This window comes from Nerophis lumbriciformis, linkage group LG08 (genome assembly GCF_033978685.3).
Source record: "Nerophis lumbriciformis linkage group LG08, RoL_Nlum_v2.1, whole genome shotgun sequence".
Lineage (NCBI taxonomy): Eukaryota > Metazoa > Chordata > Actinopteri > Syngnathiformes > Syngnathidae > Nerophis > Nerophis lumbriciformis.
Window position 1 is genome coordinate 19,131,174 of NC_084555.2, and position 21,327 is coordinate 19,152,500.

General features: G+C 41.5%; 1 protein-coding gene across 6 annotated transcripts in view; it reads left to right on the forward strand.

Annotated features, from left to right (window-relative positions):
- ralgapa1 (Ral GTPase activating protein catalytic subunit alpha 1) overlaps nt 1–21,327 on the forward strand; it is a 130,714-nt gene that overhangs the window by 106,750 nt on the left and 2,637 nt on the right. For 5 of the 6 annotated variants that reach the window (XM_061968408.1, XM_061968409.1, XM_061968411.1 and 2 more), the window contains one exon: nt 18,681–18,805. In XM_061968408.1, coding sequence (XP_061824392.1) covers nt 18,681–18,805 — 125 coding nt within the window. Of the gene's footprint in view, nt 1–18,680; nt 18,806–19,442; nt 19,475–21,327 lie in introns of all 6 variants that reach the window. The other variant, XM_061968410.1, reaches the window with a different exon arrangement.

Genomic DNA, 21,327 nt, shown 5'->3' on the forward strand with positions numbered 1-21,327 from the left:
CAACCATACAGGTCACACTGACGGTGGCCGTATAAAACAACTTTAACACTGTTACTAATATGCGCCACACTGTGAACCCACAGCAAACAAGAATGACAAACACATTTCGGGAGAACATCCGCACCGTAACACAACATAAACACAACAGAACAAATACGCAGAATCCCATGCATCCCTAACTCTTCCGGGCTACATTATACACCCCCGCTACCACCAACCCCGCCCACCTTAACCGACGCACGGAAGGGGGGGGTTGATGTGTGGGGGGACAGGGTTTGGTGGTAGCGGGGTTGTATAATGTAGCCCGGAATAGTTAGCGATGCATGGGATTCTGGGTATTTGTTCTGTTGTGTTTATGTTGTGTTACGGTGCGGATGTTCTCTCGAAATGTGTTTGTCATTCTTGTTTGGTGTGGGTTCACAGTGTGGCGCATATTTGTAACAGTGTTAAAGTTGTTTTATACGGCCACCTTCAGTGTAACCTGTATGGCTGTTGACCAAGTATGCCTTGCAATCACTTACGTGTGTCTGCAGAAGCCTCATATAACATGTACCTGGGCTGGCACGCCGTATGCACAGGTTGTAGAGGGCGCTAAAGGCAGTGCCATCACGGCACGCCCTTGTTATTGTTGTACCAGCAGACATTCGAGAGAATAGTTGCTCTGAAATTCGGGAGTCTACCGGAAAAATCGGGAGGGTTGGCAAGTATGACGCTGTCAAGCGCCATTCATATAAAACTTGCGGGCCGCACTAACATACAATTTTCATATTAAGGTGCGGGCCGCAAAATAACGTCTTGTGGGTCACGTGTCTGAGACCCCTGGTTTATACATAGCACAAAGCAAAAAAAAAACTTTGTATGTAGTGTTATTTCATTTTAAATTTCAAAAGAGTTTTGTGGCTTCCATTGTTTTCTTTAATTTGTGAAACGGGTCAAAATGGCTCTTTGAGTGGTAAAGGTTGCCGACCCCTGGTCTAATACAACATGTGTCAGTACACATTTGTATGTGATAGGTTTTGGAGTAAGTTAAGAGTGAGCTGCACCCGTTTTCCATCTAGTCCAACATGTGCTTCTGGGAAACTGCTGGAGAGACACAAAACTGACACAAACACACACACACACATAAACCTCATGTTTAAACAGGTTTAAACAGTCTGTTTGCATGCATGAATATTGAAACATATGTCATCTGTCCTGCACTGATGCTGTATTTTAGTGTTAATTTTACACATTTACTGTAGATGCTTTGCACTTTTAGGATTAGTGCAAGCTATTGTGTGTCTGTGTGTAGTGGTTGATTGGCAGGGATAGTGGTAATGTGGCTGAGGTCAGCATATGGCTTAGTGTGATAGCAGTGTTGTGTTTGTGTGTGTCATCTGAGCATGTATGTGTCACCGCCGTTCCCTTTCTGTCACACTGTGTTCCCAGAGAAATGATGGCAGCTTTGGGCATGTAGCGCTATTATCCCCCCATATCCACACACATACAAAGACACACACACTAAGAGCAGCCAAACGCCTAGCGGTCTGCCTGGCTTCTCTTTGCCAGCTCCCTCAATAAAGCCTATTGTCCCAATAAGACTACAATCTGCTTTGTGTGACAAGAAGAGTCTGTTCCTCACAATGATAGAAAGGTGAGGGCACAACCTCACCAATTGAAGACACTTTGTTATTGCTGATGCTGAAATCAAAATCGGGTCGTGCCATCTTTGACCCTCATTTAACTTCCAAAATACTTATTACCATACTTGCTTTTATAAACAACCATAAAGGCTTTATTGTTGGTCTTCTGTTCCTTGACTTTGTCATATTATATTCATCAAGTTTTTTACAAACTATGTATTCTTACTTCAATGTTTTGTCTGGTTGCATTTAATTTTTTTAAACAATTTTTTTTTTTCCATGGGGGGGTAAATAAATATGACATTTTAGTATACCAAATGGTAGTAAAAAAATATCTGTGTACAAAAAAAACACATTCACAGACAGGCTAAAACAACAGGTGGTGGTTTATCCCGAATTTGTAATGGCATTTTAGTAGATTATTAGTATTAGTAGATATTCAGTAGAAAATAATTTAAGGAAAAGGTGCTCCACGAAACAATGGCATATTTCGAAGAAGTTCATTTTTGTGTGTGCACTGGTAGAGCACAGTGGCGTTACAGCTAAATATAACACTTATACAAAGTAGGTGTATCCCGATTCGATATTGATATTGGCCATATACTAGCAAAAAAAACAGTTTTGGATGATACCGGCATCTAAAATATCAGATTCTAGCAGTTCAGCGTGTTTACTTGGACAAGGTCAGACAGACAATTAATCTAAATGTCCTCCAATAAGCACACAAGGTTTCCTCGTATTTAAGTACAAAAGCTAGAAATTCGTAACTAGTATCCTTATTTAAACATTATTGCAGTCCAAAACATGACATTTGTCAATATAAATAAGTATAGAATACTTATTGTTGTACATTACTTCCAGATACAAGTTTTCCAAGGCAGAAGTGTATTAGAATGTATCAACTAACAAACGTGTCGGATCAATCAATTTACAGCCTCATGATCTTAACTTTATTAACTATTGTAACCACTAGGTGTCGCCAAGAAACTAATTACCACTCCACTTCAATTTAAAGACAGCATAAGTCTGTCATAGGTATGAAAAACATTAACCTTATCATTATTCTGAGTAATTTCACTTTATCAAGCCCTTACTAAAGTTCCACGCAACAAAATAATCAAAGTATCTTAGGACTCGGATATTGTATCAGATTAGTATCGGTGTAGGCCAATACTCAAGGCTCCAATATCAGTGTTGTAGTAACCTTTATTTAACCAGATAAGAAACCAATAAGATCAAGATCTCTTTCACAAGAGACATGACAAAAATTTATCGGGACACCCTTTTTATATGAATGGTAATAAACAAAAAACAATAAATAGAGAAATAAAAAAGCTTTTATAACAGGACACACTGAGATGTTGTACAAAGAGAGGAAGTTTGCATAAATACAAGTACTCACACTGGTAGGCATTTTTTATGTGGACATAGCTCAATTCAAGAGTGTACGTTCTGCTTTGTTTTGCAGAACACTAACTCATGTAAATTGTTTCATAATTGGTACCACTCTTAGAGCTATAAAATGTGAAAATAAATTTTAGGAATTCAGACAATTCTTGAAGAATGTGAAATAAATTGTTACTGGGTGTTTGAGAATACTAAGGGAATGGTTTAGCATACACATTTTCACAATGGAAGTATGTTTCTATTGATCACATCATGGTATAATTATACAACATGATAACAAAAAATTGGATTATTAAATGTTCTACCTGCAAGACATAGTCATTAGCTTATACAGTGGTCACAGTTCTCATGGATTAAAATTTAAAGTTGATGTCTTTAACTATCTCTCCTGTTCCAATGTGCATTTTAGTCTAATTCCCAAAAGGTCTGAATCCGCTAACGTTTCGATGTGAGAGCTTATTTTGAGCGAAAATCAGACGAATTTAGTTTATGGAAACGTACTAACACTCCGCCAGTAAGCTGTGAGTGCTTTACCATGACTAAACCATCAGTGGCTTGATCACACCTTTGCTCGAGCAATCCACCCCTCTGAGCATTAAATATCTGATCTGCCCTGTGTTTAGATGAGAGTCATTGTAAATGAAAGCTATTTTATGAGTCTAGTTGTTAATGTTTTTTGTGTGCGACAAGGTGTTTAAGATTCATGAAGGGCTCCCGAGTAGGACATATTAATAGTTTATTTGTTATGTATTCTTTGTATGCCAGGGCTATTCAACATCTGTTGTTTTGGGGACCACAGTTTCTGAAAGTGAAGGACAGAGGAACCAGACTTCTTCCTTCACTGTCATTCTTACTTTGTATATTCCTAAGGACCAGCGTCGTATACAGTGGACATTTGATTGTTTGCTTATTTATTTGATCAGAGTTGCGAAATTCGGAAAAAATATATCCCTGTCTATAGGAACACTGCTGTTTTTAAGGGCCTACTGCAAAAAAAGTTTGTCAAAGATCATCTGTATGACATTGTTCTAATGTTTTAAGAATCTTTTTTGTCTTCCAAATTAATTTAACTAAACTCGCAGGCTGGTCTAGTGTCATTCATTCATACGGCCCGCGGAACGCCAGGTGAATATAGTCCTGATGTGTTCAGTCATCCGTTTCTCTATTCGTCTTTTCAAAATAGTATGTCCTTAAACCACAACTTAGTCAGTTGAGGCAGACAAACGTCATTGTTTGTTTTTTCAAATTATTTTCCCAAGATGAGATTTTCTTTTTGAATTCACTGCCAAAATGTTTGATCATGTGTCAGTGAGTGGTTTTATTTGTGTAAGAAGCACAGTCCAGGACCACTTACATATTGAAAGCGCATTCAGATAACGTTTGCTATAAACATGCTTGTAATCAATCGCAATTGGACTGTTCAGATTGTCTTAGACGATTCTCATCTCATCGTATATGAAGCCTGTTCAGATGAGAGGCAAAACCTTTTCTAAGAGAATCTGTTCTAAATAATCTAGTAGTGATCCATTTTTCTATAAAGACTGCAGAATGGTGGCGCATGTATCGGTAGTCATGTCTGTCTGACAATCTGGTTCTGTGTTCGAATTTTGGTTTTGACCTCTCTGTATTGAGTTTACATGTTTTCCTCGTTACGAGTGGGTTTTCCTTGGATACTGCAACCCAGAGGCCAACCAGCATCTATTGTCGTTTGACTATTGTTTGACCTTCAACAGTCCCACATCAATTGGTTGATTGCTCACCCTTGTCTTGAAACTGAAAACTCAGCTTTTCTGTGTAGGAATAATGTTCACTTGTGTGAAAGGCTAATATAGGTGACGACTGCAGATAAGAAAAAAATGCATCTTCTTGATTAGATAATTATTGTCACACTCTTTGTAATGTTCCACAACACTTCTGTTGTGTATGTTTCTGTGAAATAAGAAAAAAAAAAGCTATAATTGCACTTTGGTCTCCTGAGTGGTAAAGCTGATAATATAAAACTTGTGCCCACACATGTCAAAGGAGCGAAACGTCCTAATTAATGTATCACTTTGTTTCCTTCTCGACCCCTGCTTCTGCATTGAATTAAAGAACCGATTGAATTAGATAAATGTGACAGTGAAAGTGAGTGTGTGTGTGTGTCTTCATGCACAGTGAGTGTTGCATTAGACCAACTCATCTCTGTCCTCAGTACGTACAAGAGACACGCACGCGCACACACACACACACACACGCACGCACGCACGCACACACATAATGAAATCTCTAAGCCTTGCTATCACATAAAGATATAAACCCATTAGTTTGTTCCTTTGGGCATGGACACACACGCATGTACACATAGGTTTATCATTACATGCTGTAAAGCTTTTCCAATTGTATTATCCCTCTGATATCCTTCTTTCTGTTGTCTGTTCCAATGCCTCGGGTGGAGCGGACAGATAGGGTGGTGGTGTGTGAGATGCTGAGTGAGATACAAGGCGTGTGTGTTGTGTGGATATGTCATAGGCAAAAGTTATGCATAGTATATTTTGTACTTTGGCTGCCAATTTATTTAATTGTCCAGTGGTGGTGTAATTTGTAACACTTAAAAACGGGAAACCAGTGTGCATCTTTTATGAGGACATATTATGCAGTTTTTACGGTTTGTGTGCTGCTTTTTAAAAATCACTTTTAAAGGGGACCAATTATGTAAAACCATTTTTTCTTACCTATTAGTACTTGTTTTTGTGTATTTGGGATCTGCATAAGTCCGGAAAAATTGAAATCAATCCATGGAGGCATGACAAAGATATTTATGAAACAATCTTGTCTTCTTTCATACTTCCTTTCAATGAGCTGTTTTTGTGACATTTTCTCCATTAGTGACGTCAGCGGATATCCCCACATATGGTAAAGTTTTACCCGAAAAGCTTTGCGCGAGTCCGCCATTGTTGTCTTGACGTTGTTGTCCATAAGTTCATTCTTTTTCTCCATCCTCATGTTGTGGTGTAGACTGGCTCGTACATGCACATGCATTCTCTGATGTTCCTATTTCCAATACAAAATAGCGCAAAGTTTGAACTTTTCGCTATGGAAGGGCTAAAAACAACAACATGGCTGACGGGAGAAGACGCAGTCGAGGTGGAGGTACATAAATAGACCGTCCACAAAATGGCACATCCTGAAGAGACGGTCAGATAGCAGCTTGAAGATGGTCTGTAAAACAAAATGGATGCAAAATTTTGACCAAAGAACCACCATTAAATGTTATGTAGACCATAAGGAAGTGTTTTAAATGTAGAAAAAAATCACAATACGACCCCTTTAAGGTATTTAAAAGGCGACTCGGCAGTCCAAATAAATTCTATTTAATACACCTACAAGTTTTAATGAGGGCTGCAGCGATTCATCGATTAATGAAGTTAGAAAAAAACATAAATTTGTATTTTGCTACTTCCATCATTTGTTGAAATGAGTAAATGTGAATGAATGCAAATGTGAGTAAATTTAATGAGCGATGCCGATGATGTGGCCTGTGTGTGGTGGAAACTGCGAAGTGCCGATGAAGATAGATGGCTCAAAGAAAAACGACAAGGCGGAAAGAGAGCAAAGGGCCCTTAGAAGATGAGAAGGAGGGTTTCCGATCATTTCAAAGTGAAAAAGACAGACATTGTGAAATGTGAATGTGGTAAAATGTATGTGAATGGATCCTCCAAGCATCATTGTTCTGGCTGCATTGGGGCTTCCAGCACGACTACTATGTGGAAATACTTCATATCCTGTGTAATTCCTCTTGGTTGGAGTTGTCCCTCGATATGATGGAACAACAGGCGTAGGTTGTTCTACCATAAAGTTGACCGCTGCGGCAAAGATAGAGCCGATATTAGCCGTGTCGTTAGAATTCAGTGCTGCAGCACAGTGGAATAAGGATTAGTGCTTGTGCCTCACAATAGGATGGTCCTGGGTTCCATCCCCGGGCTCGAGATCTTTCTGTGTGGAGTTAGTTAAAGTTAAAGTACCAATGATTGTCACACACACACACTAGGTGTGTTGAAATGTGTCCTCTGCATTTGACCCATCCCCTTGTTCACCCCCCTGGGAATTATTTTTGGTGATTTAACCCCCAATTCCAACTCTTGATGCTGAGTGCCGGGAGGTAATGGGTCCCATTTTTTTAGTCTTAGTCTTTGGTATGACTCGGCCGGGGTTTGAACTCACAACCTACCGATCTCAGAGCGGACACTCTAACCACTAGGCACTGAGTAGGTCATCAGTAGCATGTTCTCCCTTGTGACTGTGTGGATTCCCTCCGGGTACTTGGCTTCCTCCCACCTCCAAAGACATGCACCTGGGGATAGGTTGATTGGCAACACTAAATTGTCCCTAGAGTGTGAATATTTGTCTGTCTGTTTGCCCTGCGATGAAGTGGCGTCTTCTCCAAGGTGTCTGCCTGAATGCAGCTGGGATAAGGTTCTGTCACCCCCGCAACCCTGTGACAAGCAGTAGAAAATGGATTGATGGATAGAAGTTCCTGCTGTTGTCGTTCAACGCCGCTTGTGTCAAAGGCTCACCAATGTAGAGATGTCTTATTGATAAAGCAGGAGTTGAACATGAAACGCATCAGCGGTTATAGTCTCTACTTGACATGACGATACAGGCATGTGATAATTGGAAGTTATCCTAACCGGGAAATGGAAGTGCAGCTTGTTGACCTATTGTGAGCGCCACAACATAATATAAGAAAAACAGACAAATAGTGTACAGAAATACACATAAGACATAAATCAGACTTAATTTAGGCCAAAATAAAATAAAACTTGCTTTAAAAAAATATATATATATAAGCGAGACATGACTGCATATAGAATTTCAAAGGGGTCATGTTATAATTTTTTTTTCTACATTTAAAACACTTCCTTGTGGTCTACATAACATGTAATGGTGTTTTTTTTGGCAAGATTTTGCATGAATTACAGTATGTTTTACAGACCATCTTAAAGCCTTTTTCTGAGCGTCTTTTTAGGAGGTGCCGTTTTGTAGGTGATCTTATTTACGTGGCTCCACTAGGACTGCATCTTCTCCCTGTCATCCATGTTTTAGATCTTAATGCTTAATGCTGGACTACGCGCAAAGATCTTCGGGTAAATCTCTGCCATACATGGGGATATCCGCTGACGTAACACTTGGGGGAAAAACGTCACAATCATACACAATCAAACGGCTCGTTTTGGGGAAGTTTGAAAGAAGGCAGGATTGTTGTGTAAATATTTCCACCATCCCTCCTTGGTTTGGTTTGAAGGTTTTGATCCCAAATACACAAAAACAGTTGGTTTTGCGTAATAGGTCCACTTTAAAAAATTGCATCTTGTTTTGTGCCCTTTAAATAACTTCTTATCCACGGAAATACCACCTCTTTCATCCCATACCATCCATCCATCCATCCATCCATCTTCTTCCGCTTATCCGAGGTCGGGTCGCGGAGGCAGCAGCCTAAGCAGGGAAGCCCAGACTTCCCTCTCCCCAGCCACTTTGTCCAGCTCTTCCTTTGGGACCCCGAGGCGTTCCCAGGCCAGCCGGGAGACATAGTCTTCCCAACGTGTCCTGGGTCTTCCCCGCGGCCTCCTACCGGTCGGACGTGCCCTAAACACCACCCTAGGGAGGCGCTCGGGTGGCATCCTGACCAGATGCCCGAACCACCTCATCTGGCTCCTCTCGATGTGGAGGAGCAGCGGCTTTACTTTGAGCTCCCCCCGGATGGCAGAGCTTCTCACCCTATCTCTGAGGGAGAGCCCCGCCACCCGGCGGAGGAAACTCATTTCGGCCGCTTGTACCCGTGATCTTGTCCTTTTGGTCATAACCCAAAGCTCATGACCATAGGTGAGGATGGGAACGTAGATCGACCGGTAAATCGAGAGCTTTGCCTTCCGGCTCAGCTCCTTCTTCACCACAACGGATCGATACAGCGTCCGCATTACTGAAGACGCCGCACCGATCCGCCTGTCAATCTCACGATCCACTCTTCCCTCACTCGTGAACAAGACTCCGAGGCACTTGAACTCCTCCACTTGGGGCAAGATCTCCTCCCCAACCCGGAGATGGCACTCCACCCTTTTCCTGGCGAGAACCATGGACTCGGACTTGGAGGTGCTGATTCTCATCCCAGTCGCTTCACACTCGGCTGCGAACCGATCCAGCGAGAGCTGAAGATCCTGGCCAGATGAAGCCATCAGGACCACATCATCTGCAAAAAGCAGAGACCCAATCCTGCAGCCACCAAACCAGATCCCCTCAACGCCTTGACTGCGCCTAGAAATTCTGTCCATAAAAGTTATGAACAGAATCGGTGACAAAGGGCAGCCTTGGCGGAGTCCAACCCTCACTGGAAACGTGTCCGACTTACTGCCGGCAATGCGGACCAAGCTCTGGCACTGAGCATACTGGGAGCGGACTGCCACAATCAGACAGTCCGATACCCCATACTCCCTGAGCACTCCCCACAGGACTTCCCGAGGGACACGGTCAAATGCCTTCTCCAAGTCCACAAAACACATGTAGACTGGTTGGGCAAACTCCCATGCACCCTCAAGGACCCTGCCGAGAGTATGGAGCTGGTCCACAGTTCCACGACCAGGACGAAAACCACACTGTTCCTCCTGAATCCGAGGTTTGACTATCCGGCGTAGCCTCCTCTCCAGTACACCCGAATAGACCTTACCGGGAAGGCTGAGGAGTGTGATCCCACGATAGTTAGAACACACCCTCCGGTTCCCCTTCTTAAAGAGAGGAACCACCACCCCGGTCTGCCAATCCAGAGGTACCGCCCCTGATGTCCACGCGATGCTGCAGAGTCTTGTCAACCAAGACAGCCCCACAGCATCCAGAGCCTTAAGGAACTCCGGGCGGCTCTCATCTACCCCTGGGGCCTTGCCACCGAGGAGCTTTTTAACTACCTCAGCAACCTCAGCCCCAGAAATAGGAGAGCCCACCACAGACTCCCCAGGCACTGCTTCCTCATAGGAAGACGTGTTGGTGGGATTGAGGAGGTCTTCGAAGTATTCCCTCCACCGATCCACAACATCCGCAGTCGAGGTCAGCAGAACACCATCCTCGCCATACACGGTGTTGATAGTGCACTGCTTCCCTTTCCTGAGGCGGCGGATGATGGTCCAGAATTGCTTCGAAGCCGTCCGGAAGTCGCTTTCCATGGCTTCCCCGAACTCCTCCCATGTCCGAGTTTTTGCCTCTGCGACCGCTGAAGCCGCACACCGCTTGGCCTGTCGGTACCTGTCCGCTGCCTCAGGAGTCCTATGAGCCAAAAGAACCCGATAGGACTCCTTCTTCAGCTTGACGGCATCCCTCACCGCCGGTGTCCACCAACGGGTTCTAGGATTACCGCCACGACAGGCACCAACTACCTTGCGGCCACAGCTCCAATCAGCCGCCTCAACAATAGAGGCGCGGAACATGGTCCATTCGGACTCAATGTCCAGTACCTCCCTCGTGACATATTCAAAGTTCTTCCGGAGGTGGGAATTGAAACTCTCTCTGACAGGAGACTCTGCCAGACGTTCCCAGCAAACCCTCACACTGCGTTTGGGCCTGCCAGGTCTGTCCGGCATCCTCCCCCACCATCGCAGCCAACTCACCACCAGGTGGTGATCGGTAGAAAGCTCCGCCCCTCTCTTCACCCGAGTGTCCAAAACATGAGGCCGCAAATCCGATGACACAACTACAAAGTCGATCATGGAACTGCGGCCTAGGGTGTCCTGGTGCCAAGTGCACATATGGACACCCTTATGCTTGAACATGGTGTTCGTTATGGACAATCTGTGACGGGCACAAAAGTCCAATAACAAAACACCGCTCGGGTTCAGATCCGGGCAGCCATTCTTCCCAATCACGCCTCTCCAGGTTTCACTGTCGCTGCCAACATGAGCATTGAAGTCCCCCAGTAGAACGAGGGAATCACCCGGGGGAGCACTCTCAAGTACTCCCTCGAGTGAATCCAAAAAGGGTGGGTACTCTGAGCTGCGGTTTGGCGCATAAGCGCAAACCACAGTCAGGACCCGTTCCCCCACCCGAAGGCGGAGGGAAGCTACCCTCTCGTCCACCGGGTTGAACTCCAATGTGCAGGCTCTGAGCCGGGGGGCAACAAGAATTGCCACCCCAGCCCGTCGCCTCTCACTGCCGGCAACGCCAGAGTGGAAGAGAGTCCAGCCCCTCTCGAGAGAACTGGTTCCAGAGCCCTTGCTGTGCGTCGAAGTGAGTCCGACTACATCTAGCCGGAACTTCTCCACCTCGCGCACTAGCTCAGGCTCCTTCCCCCCCAGCGAGGTGACGTTCCACGTCCCAAGAGCTAGCTTCTGTAGCCGAGGATCGGACCGCCAAGTGCCCTGTCTTCGGCTGCCGCCCAGCTCACATCGCACCCGACCTCTATGACCCCTGCTATGGGTGGTGAGCCCATTGGAGGGGGGACTCACGTTGCCTCTTCGGGCTGTGCCCGGCCGGGCCCCATGGGGGCAGGCCCGGCCACCAGGCGCTCGCCATCGTGCCCCACCTCCGGGCCTGGCTCCAGAGGGGGCCCCGGTGACCCGCGTCCGGGCGAGGGAAATCTGGGTTCCTTGTCAGTGTTCCTCATAGAGATCTTCGAGCTGCTTTTTGTCTGATCCCTCACCTAGGACCAGTTTGCCTTGGGAGACCCTACCAGGGGGCATAAAGCCCCCGGACAACATAGCTCCTAGGATCATTGGGACACGCAAACTCCTCTACCACGTTAAGGTGGCAGCTCAGAGAGGAGATCCCATACCAATCTGATTTATTGATTAAAGTGTTGAGATTGATAGTGTGATGTGCTTTACTATGTACAGTACTTTTTAAATGTTTATAACTTTATACATCATCAAACTACTGAAAAAAAGCTTTTACCAATTTAAACAATCATCTGGCTCCCTTTTTTTTTCAAACAAAATAGTCAAACAAACTTTTGCTTTGCAATGAAGCATAACCACAGTATAATACAAGTGTTTATAATTTGATGTTGTGATTAAATATACAAATAATATTATATTTAAACATACAGTATGACCCCATTTACACGGCCACACTCCTATTTCAACACACACACACACACACACACACACACACACACACACACACACACTGCGCAGTGGTGAGCCCACCTCCTAATGTGCTAACAAGCTCCCTCTTTGGCCCGTTCGCCTCCACTCTCCCTGTTACAAGTGATCGCAGGAGTCGTACACCACCACAATGAGCCGCACGGCAGGAGAGAAAGAAGGAAAGAAAAGGGATAAAATGGATAGGGAGAGACTAGGAGGGAAAGAGCTAGAGAAGACTTGGAATTGTCACTCTTTTCACTCATGGCAACTACACCAAATAAAATGAGTTTCTGACTCAACACAAAAGAGACATTTTATTCATCTCACTCCCTTTTTCTACCTTTCTTTGCACTACTTTTTCCCTCACACGCTTCTCCTATTTAATGTTCCCCTCTTTCTTTCTGTCATTCTTTCTGTAAGGAGATATTTTCTGCTAATGACTAAAAGGGGCCCATCTCAAATTAAATTACAGTGTATTTTATAGTTATGCCTGTCATTCGAAAGGGAGGATTGGAGGCAGATATGTTTAAGGGATGGCCTGTTATGTTTATTTCTCATAGATTTCTACTACTATTTCTATGTGACTGCAACCATTTGATTGTCAGGCCTTCTTTACTGAGTGCCATATAAAACCAAGCAATTCCTTGAATTGAAATATCTACCTTTTAATGATATTAAGTTTATTTTGCCTGTAAGTCTTATCGATTGGTGTACAGGTAGATCCAGTTAGAGGAATTTAAGATTTAGGGATTTAAAAAAAAAAGTGGTTTCATGCAAAATACCTTCTTTTTCAGGGGCTCAAATGCTTTTGGACTGAGTTAACACTGCAGTGCCTCTCAATTATTTTCTGTGATGACCACCTTGGGGGACAGGACATTTTCTTAAAAGTCTTATATCCAACAATTTGAATTTAAGACCTTAAAATGTCTAGAATTCTCATAAAATCTCATAAAAGGTCTTATATATGATTTCGAAAGGTCTTGAAAATCTATGTAACATGACTTTTATTCAAAACATGCATACACTTCAGCCTTGCTTTTAAATGTTTAGATTTTTGAGGACGCTATAACGTAACTACAAAACGTAACTAAATTAAGCTACCTGTGCTTCCCGGTCAGAATTAATCGCGCACCACCTAGTGTGCTCTGCGCGCACAGCGGTGTGTTGTTACAGCTTAGTATAGCAGCGGAGAAAACTTAACGAAAGCCCACAGCAAAGCCGAAGTTACTTGTATAAGATAGGTAAGTGCAAGTTCAACGATTTTTGGCTCCAGGACGATCAATTTCATGCATGCTTGAAGCCGGTGGATGGAAACGTATTAAGTGTTTAGGACCCGGTTGTCGAGCCATCAAGGAGTGTTTGTATACAGTGCGGTGAAAATTAACGGAATGATAATTTAAAAGTAAAAAATCTGGGATAAATCGGTGTCAAAAGATGCTGAAACGACACAAACACTTGCACAACTATACAAAGAACAACTTAAACCCCCATTCAGGAGTGTTATGTGGGTAAAATGTCGGCATTTGCCTAAGGAGATCAATATGAGATTTTTACTAGGGAAATCATTCTATTACATACAGTAAGCACACACCAATTGCTTTGTGGTAGTAATGTATTAACAGCAGTAAAACTATATAAAAAAAACTAATGCTCTTATAATATATTTTCCAATAATTTCATGTCAGCTTTTCATGCCTAATCTTTTTTCCAAGTTTATACAGCTACTGACATTAAAAGCGATAAAGTTTGTCTGTTTAGTGTTCACACTCAGTTTACAGTAGGGTGAGCATACCAAGGAAGATTTGTGAATGTCATCTTCCATCCATCCATCCATTTTCTACTGGTTGTCCCTCTCGGGGTCGCGGGGAGCCTATCCCAGCTGCACTCGGGTGGAAAGCGGGGTACACCATCTTGTCATGCTTAAATAAAAAACAGTACTTGTTTATTAGCAATATGTTTTTTTTAAAAGTCACAAAAACTGCGGACGCTGTAATCGTGACACAGATTTTAGGCCGTATCGCCCATCCCTAATCTGGACCAACAGCACCTGGATGTAGTCTGTAGTGGGGTGACATGTTCTTCGCTTCAACTGTTGGGTAAACCTGCGATGCCACATTTTAATAAATCCTAAAAACTGCTTAAAAAAACAAGGTTAGTATATACAGTATTTATATATTGCTATATGCAGTATATTGCCTTTATGTATTGCTTTTTTACACATCTCTCCCTAGTGTGCACACACATTCAAGTGTGATACAGCGAAGCAGGAAAAGGCACATGGTGAGATCACATATAGAACCGGTGTGAAGACGCAGATTTTGAAACCGTGTGACTGCTGTGCTTCTCGCAACTGTCTGTATACACACTCGCACATACACGCAGAGTTCACACTGTGTTTCTACTGACATGTATTTCATGCTGTTTCCCCCTCTGCTCTCACCTTTTGCCAGCTGGATTTTAACTGCTTTATCTTAAGCCTCTCTATCCCAGCCAGCATATCACTTACTTTGCACCTCAAACCGCCCTGACTTAGTTAGAAAGTAATCCTTTGTTTAATTTGTAATGCAGAAGGGACCAGCCACATAACAATGTTTTAACTGAGAACTTATAAAAGCTGTTATCTCAAAACGAAGTCTGCAAGTGAAAACTTGAAGAAAAAGAAAAAGCAAGGCCAGCAACACTCATGTCCTTCTAATAATTTTAATATAAACTGCGCAGGCGCTACAAAACACAGACCGGTTTTGACAATGTCTTTGTCAGTATGCAATCTCCAACAGGAAGTGATGCACTTAAATAGTTACAGCTGTGGTCAATCAATTGATAAAATAAATCAAGAACAACTTCAAAAATGAAAGTGCACAAATAATAGACGAAATGGAAAATTGTACAAAATAAATCAAAGACTCAGTACAGTATCATAGGAAAATAAAGGTGAAAACTTGCACATGGCAGGCAGACGAAGACCTATCCTTCAGGCAGTCTCAGTTTGGTACAGTACCGTTAGGCTTGGACTGCATTCACACTTGACCAAATGAACGCTACTAGTACAGCAAACAGAATCGTGTTGGTTTTGACCTCACCAAAAATGACAAGCGTGTATGCAAACCAGACCACACTTCCGTGGTCTGGGTTTTTTTCCCCAGGCCTGAGTTCCAATTGTCCCATGCTTTTAAAAAAAACTTGTTCTAAACCCCAAATGTACTAGTCACTGACAAAAGTTATTTTGGATTGGATAAAACCCAGAAAAGGTTAGGCACATGTGCTCATCATGCATGACTCATATTTTGAGTCATTCTGTTTATTTATACAGTATTATGCATAGTGGCAGTTCTTATTAATAACTGACAGGAGTAACGTAAGGAAGGTTGGATGCCCGTGCATGTGCTTGGGCATTAACAGTCAAGCCCGGACTTAACTCTTCTAGTTGTGTCAATGGGAATCTGTTTCACCATCAGTAAAATGTTAACAAAAGCTACAGTATATAATCGTAAATTAATGCTTTTGAGTTCTTTTTTTTTATTCTTCTTCCTTTCCCCCAGTGCTGTCTGTCGTAGCACTTTGAAGGAGCCATCTTATTGTTATTATCATTGTCTCTAACTGGATCAGTTACCATTAGACCTGAATCCCTCTCCTTTTGAGGCCCATAGGCCGTCTCTCTAAAGCAATAGAAAACCCATGGGCGCTATTGTAAATGTCTGACCCATTCACCATCAGACACACACACACACTGAGGCACAGACGCAGATTTCATTCTGAAGATTCATTGTCTTACTCAAACAGGGACACGTGCACACACACAAACACACACACACACACACACACACACACACACACACACACACACACACACACACTCTCTTCCTGCCATTGACAATAATTTGTTATTGGAGCTGGGGGAGTAAATGGTAATACTATAGCGAGATGATGTGACTGAGTTTTGTGTGTACGTGTGTGTCAACGAGACTAACCGCTGTGCCTGGATGTCATTATGGTTGGATGTATGACTATAGGACTGAGGACAAGAGCATAAATGTCATTCTATCAATAAGATTATCTCTAATAGATGGGCAGTGGAAGTTCTGGTTTCCATTTACTATGCTCTCTGCTTAGTCCCTGCACCGCTTTTTCAGTCCATGGCTGAAGGCTGTAATACAAATGACAAATTGGTTTGGGAATGGTTTGCTTTTCTTTGGGGACACAATAGCTCATTCTGTGTCATATCTGGATTCATACAGGAATCATTTACATTGTATCCTCTATCTAGCTACGTATAAATAATTTAGTCATTTTTTTCCACATACTTTTGTTAGTTGGGAGGTCTACTGTTGCTTATGTTAAAAAATAGGTTTTGAGTCCGATCTATGTTAATCAAATTAGGCCCAAATATAAAATATGAAAATAATGTTGTTAATCCTACTGCCAAAAAAAACCATAACCTTATCCATCCATCCATTTTCTACCGCTTGTCCCTTTCGGGTCGCGGGGGGTGCTGGAGCCTATCTCAGCTGCATTTGGGCGGAAGGCGTGGTACACCCTGGACAAGTTGCTATCTCATCGCAGGGCCAACACAAGATAGACAGACAACATTCACACTCACATTCACACACTAGGGCCAATTTAGTGTTGCCAATCAACCTATCCCCAGGTGCATGTCTTTGGAGGTGGGAGGAAGCCATATTACCCGGAGGGAACCCACGCAGTCACGGGGAGAACATGCAAACTCCACACAGAAAGATCCCGAGCCCGGGATTGAACTCAGGAACATAACCTTATAAGAATGTTAAATATGCAGTGTGTAACTTGTATGTTATTATGTTTAAAATAGGATGTCGTACAAAATGGGTGAAATTTTCAGAGAGCAATTGTCACTCATATGTAGAAAATTATATCTTTAATATCAGTATACATTGGATTGACATTGTTCATTCATGTATGGCATGTTTTGAAGAGAAAGAGAATTTGCCATCTTCTCAATGTCACTAGGTGACACATTTCTTTTACTTGTAATCATGTAAGATACATTATGATCAATGCATTTTTTATTTTCCCATAAACAGTCAATCCAGGATTTTGCAGGCTTTTTTGTGATTGTTGTCTAAAATGCCTGAATTTGCATCATCTTTTTCAGAAAGTTGCGGAAAAAGTTGCAATGTTTTAAGGATTATTTTTTGCAATAACATTGAATCAACTTGTGATTTTATGAAATTTTAATCAATGTTTTAAGTCTTCCTTGTAATCCTAACCTGACTACATGGAAATTTGGAACACAAATACCGTATTGATGTTTTACTCATTTTACACCACACGGCATTAAACATAGACGCTGGATGGCAGTAAACGCCCATACCAAGAGCTCATGTCAAAATACTGTGCTGTTTTAATTGAATGTAACTATTAATAGTAATAATTAATTTTAATTACGGAGAGAAAATTCCCTATTGTCGTCCACAAGTTGCAGACATTCTCTGTGTACGCTTTACACTTGAAAAATGTTTGTCCATCTTAAACATTCATTTGTTTTCCAACACATTTACCCATGCACGTTAAGCGCTTATGAGAACTTTTGAGAGCGATTCATAGCGGTAATTTTTGTTGGTAAATGAGAGATGAGAGATTATCATCACGCTTTAACATTGCTGTCATGTTAATGCTGCCTCATTGATTAGATCAGCATTTCAAATAACAATCTGTTCTTTGTCTTTCCGTGGAGGAATAAAAGTCAAATAAATATATTAATAAAAATATAAATACATGTCAACTAAGAAGTGAGGTTGCCAGTTTGTTGCTAAATGAAGGTTTAACACTGTAGACGGGAATAGGAAGTAAGTCTGAGCAATGCGGGAAGACAATAATTGTGCCGTTTGAGCTGTAAAGAGTTGATATATTGTTACATGTTGCTGTTCCTGCTTCGTCAACACAAGAAACAAACACGTTTTGATTAGACAGTTGATATGTGCATTTGATTGTCAAAAATGATGCCAATTGTGTAGGGAGGTTGTGTGCATTGGACAAAATAGCGAGGATTGGCTGAATTTGCCTGAATTGGAACAATTGCTTCAGTCCCTGGAGGGACTGAATCTATAGTGTAGAAGTATTCAGGTAATGTTTATTGTAGATGTCTTTGACCTTGCGTTTCTCGGAGTTGCACTTTATGGTAAATGGTAAATGGGTCGTACTTGTATAGCGCTTTTCTACCTTTTTAAGGAACTCAAAGCGCTTTGACACTATTTTCCCCATTCACACACACACATTCACACATTCACACACTTTAAAATTATTTCACCCTCATTTTAAATTCCAAAAGTCAAATATCCTTCCAAAAGATGACTAAGAAAAAAAAAAGAAAAAAGGGCCAATTAGTAGTACTGTAGATATTTTGAGCTACTTAAATTATTGTTGTGTTGCAAGTATGTTAACTTTGCACCTAAATGCGGGGTGCATTATTTTGAGTCTGTAGTATCACAGCCGTGTATCTTTTTTTCTAACTTACGTTTATGTTTCACTTTTTCATTACCTTCATCTGTATTTTGGCTTCCTTGACATTTGACCTCAGCTATGAGGAACGTGCCCGCTACTTAGAAACCATTGTGCAGCATCATCAGGAGCCAACCACCTTCGAGGATTACGCAGCTCGTGTCTACAGTCCAGCTCCTTGCACTCACCTGCCTGCTGACACAGGTATGACACCAACACATTTTCATTTATAATTCTGGACTGTACTGTGACTCTTAAGACAATCTAATTATGTAATTTTGGAGTATTTACATTTGCAAATCCACTAAATTTCTTCACAACAGGGCTTAAACATGTGAGCTCTATGATAGCTTTGTCATAACTGAATCCTAAATGGATATTTAGTTGTATTGTACAGGTGTGTGTGTGTGTGTGTGTATTATTGTTGTTCTTGTCATGCTGCTGCTCATCTTTGTCTTATTGTGATAATAATATTCATAACTTTCATTTGAGACTGAATAACACAAAATATGGCTGGTGACGGCAAAAAAATGTGTCATGATCCGTGTGTTGTTCAGCCCCAAACAATTTGTTTCAGGACACAGGCTGTCATGTTGGTTGAGGTTATCATGTGATTTGCTTGTCATTTGGAATAAGTAATAAACATGATAACCCTGTATTCTGAAATAAATCTTTTTCCTTTGTCAACTCCCTCGATAACAACCTATTGATCAAACTTTTTTTTTCTCCCCCTTTTGTTTAATTATCTTGATTTATTCTCCCTTTGTGTTTGGTTTTGCTACCTCCCCTTTTCCCTTTTGTGATTTCTTCTTTTTTTCTCCCCATGCCCCCTCTTCTTTAGATCGTATTGTCTCACTTGCCTATTGCTAAAAGGTAAGCCCGGTCACATAAACGTGACGTCCTGTTCTGATTGGCTCTTCCCTTACACCGTTCAGTCACGAGTACTTGTCACCTGGACATATTGTCACTCCGCCATTTTTCTTCTGTCCTTTACATACATACAGCAGGTCTGCATGACTTTCTAGGTACTGAAAGAAGGAAATGTCATTTTCAGCTAGTCTTTGAGTGGAATTTGGTACAACATCTCCTATTCAATATGTCTTCCTAGATAATTTAATGATACTAATTCATCTATTTCATGAATAATTTGATGAGGTTTGTGCAATATCAAACTGCACTTTGACAGTATAATGAAAGTGACATGTCCTTAATTTAACTGTTCTATTAAACCTAACCACTAACTGTCATGTTTCTCTTTGTTCCTGTAAACTACGACATCACATTGTCCTGGTTATACTTTGCCTCTAACCTTACGTCTGCTCCTCATGTTCTTGTTTTGACACACACTTACATGTCCCGATCACTCTCACACACACACACAGTACAGTACAATACATTCATCAGCTACAACATTGGGTACATCTGCGCAACCTAATAAGACAATCAGATTGAATCAGCGGCATTAAAAGACAATATATTTTAATTAAATTAGGTAATAATTTAAAAATATGTTTAATATCTGAGGCACATTTTATGTAGCTTAATAGGGAAATCGCATTTAAATAAAAAGAGGTATGCATTATAACAATCACATTAAGAATTGTTTATCTGCATTAGATTTCAGTGTAATGAGGTTTAAAATTGTGTCTGTACACTATCCTGACCATTTTCTGTTCTATTGTTTTTGACTTGTGTTTTATATATTCACACTTTTTACATTTCTCTTTTTTCTAATTGATTTTTTTAATTTTCTGTATTTTTCTTTTCCCTTGTACCTCACATTTTCCTCTTTTTTCCTTATATTTATATTTCCTTAATCTTTCCTTTTCCTTGTCTATTCCCCCCTTCTTTCCTCTTCCTGCTTAAATGGTTTGCCCTTTTTTAATATTTTCCTCACCATTTCTGTCCCTATCTCTCTGTTTTTCCTTCTCCTGTGTCTGTCCCTCCTCTCCTCCAGAGGAGCATAGTGTTTTGTACCTGAGGGTCCCCAAACCCATGGATAGTTTTAGATTCAGGGTGAAGGGCAAAGGTTTGAAGAAGAAGGTCCTTCATGCCAGCTGTGAATGGTATGACAGAACTAGATAGATACAGTAATGGAAATTGAAATTAATGATTAATTTCAATATTAATCATGACTAGTTGTATTATTAAGGGTAGTGTGTAGTGTTTTATTGTGTATTACAAAACAAGTACAAATAGTGATTGAGTGAAACAATGTAACTTAGTGTAAGCACCTTGTGCACCCCTAGGGCCCAAAACGAGCATTACATGTGTTCCTTATGCAATCGGTTTGAAGGTTAGTGGTCTGAAATTTCGCCAGGGAGTTTTTCACAAGTTGTTATTTTTTATTTTTTAAATAGCATTGTTTTTTTAATTTCAAAATAGGATACAAACACAAAGTATACACACTTTCTCTTAAGAACTATTTATCTACATTGACTCCCATTATAACTTTTATTTTTAAAGGCCCACTGAAATGTGATTTTCTTATTTAAACGGGGATAGCAGGTCCATTCTATGTGTCATACTTGATCATTTTGCGATATTGCCATATTTTTGCTGAAAGGATTTAGTAGAGAACATCGACGATAAAGTTCGCAACTTTTGGACGCTGATAAAAAAGCCTTGCCTGTACCGGAAGTAGCAGACGAGTAGCGTGACGTCACAGGTTGTGGAGCTCCTCACATCTGCACATAGTTTACAATCATGGCCACCAGCAGCGAGAG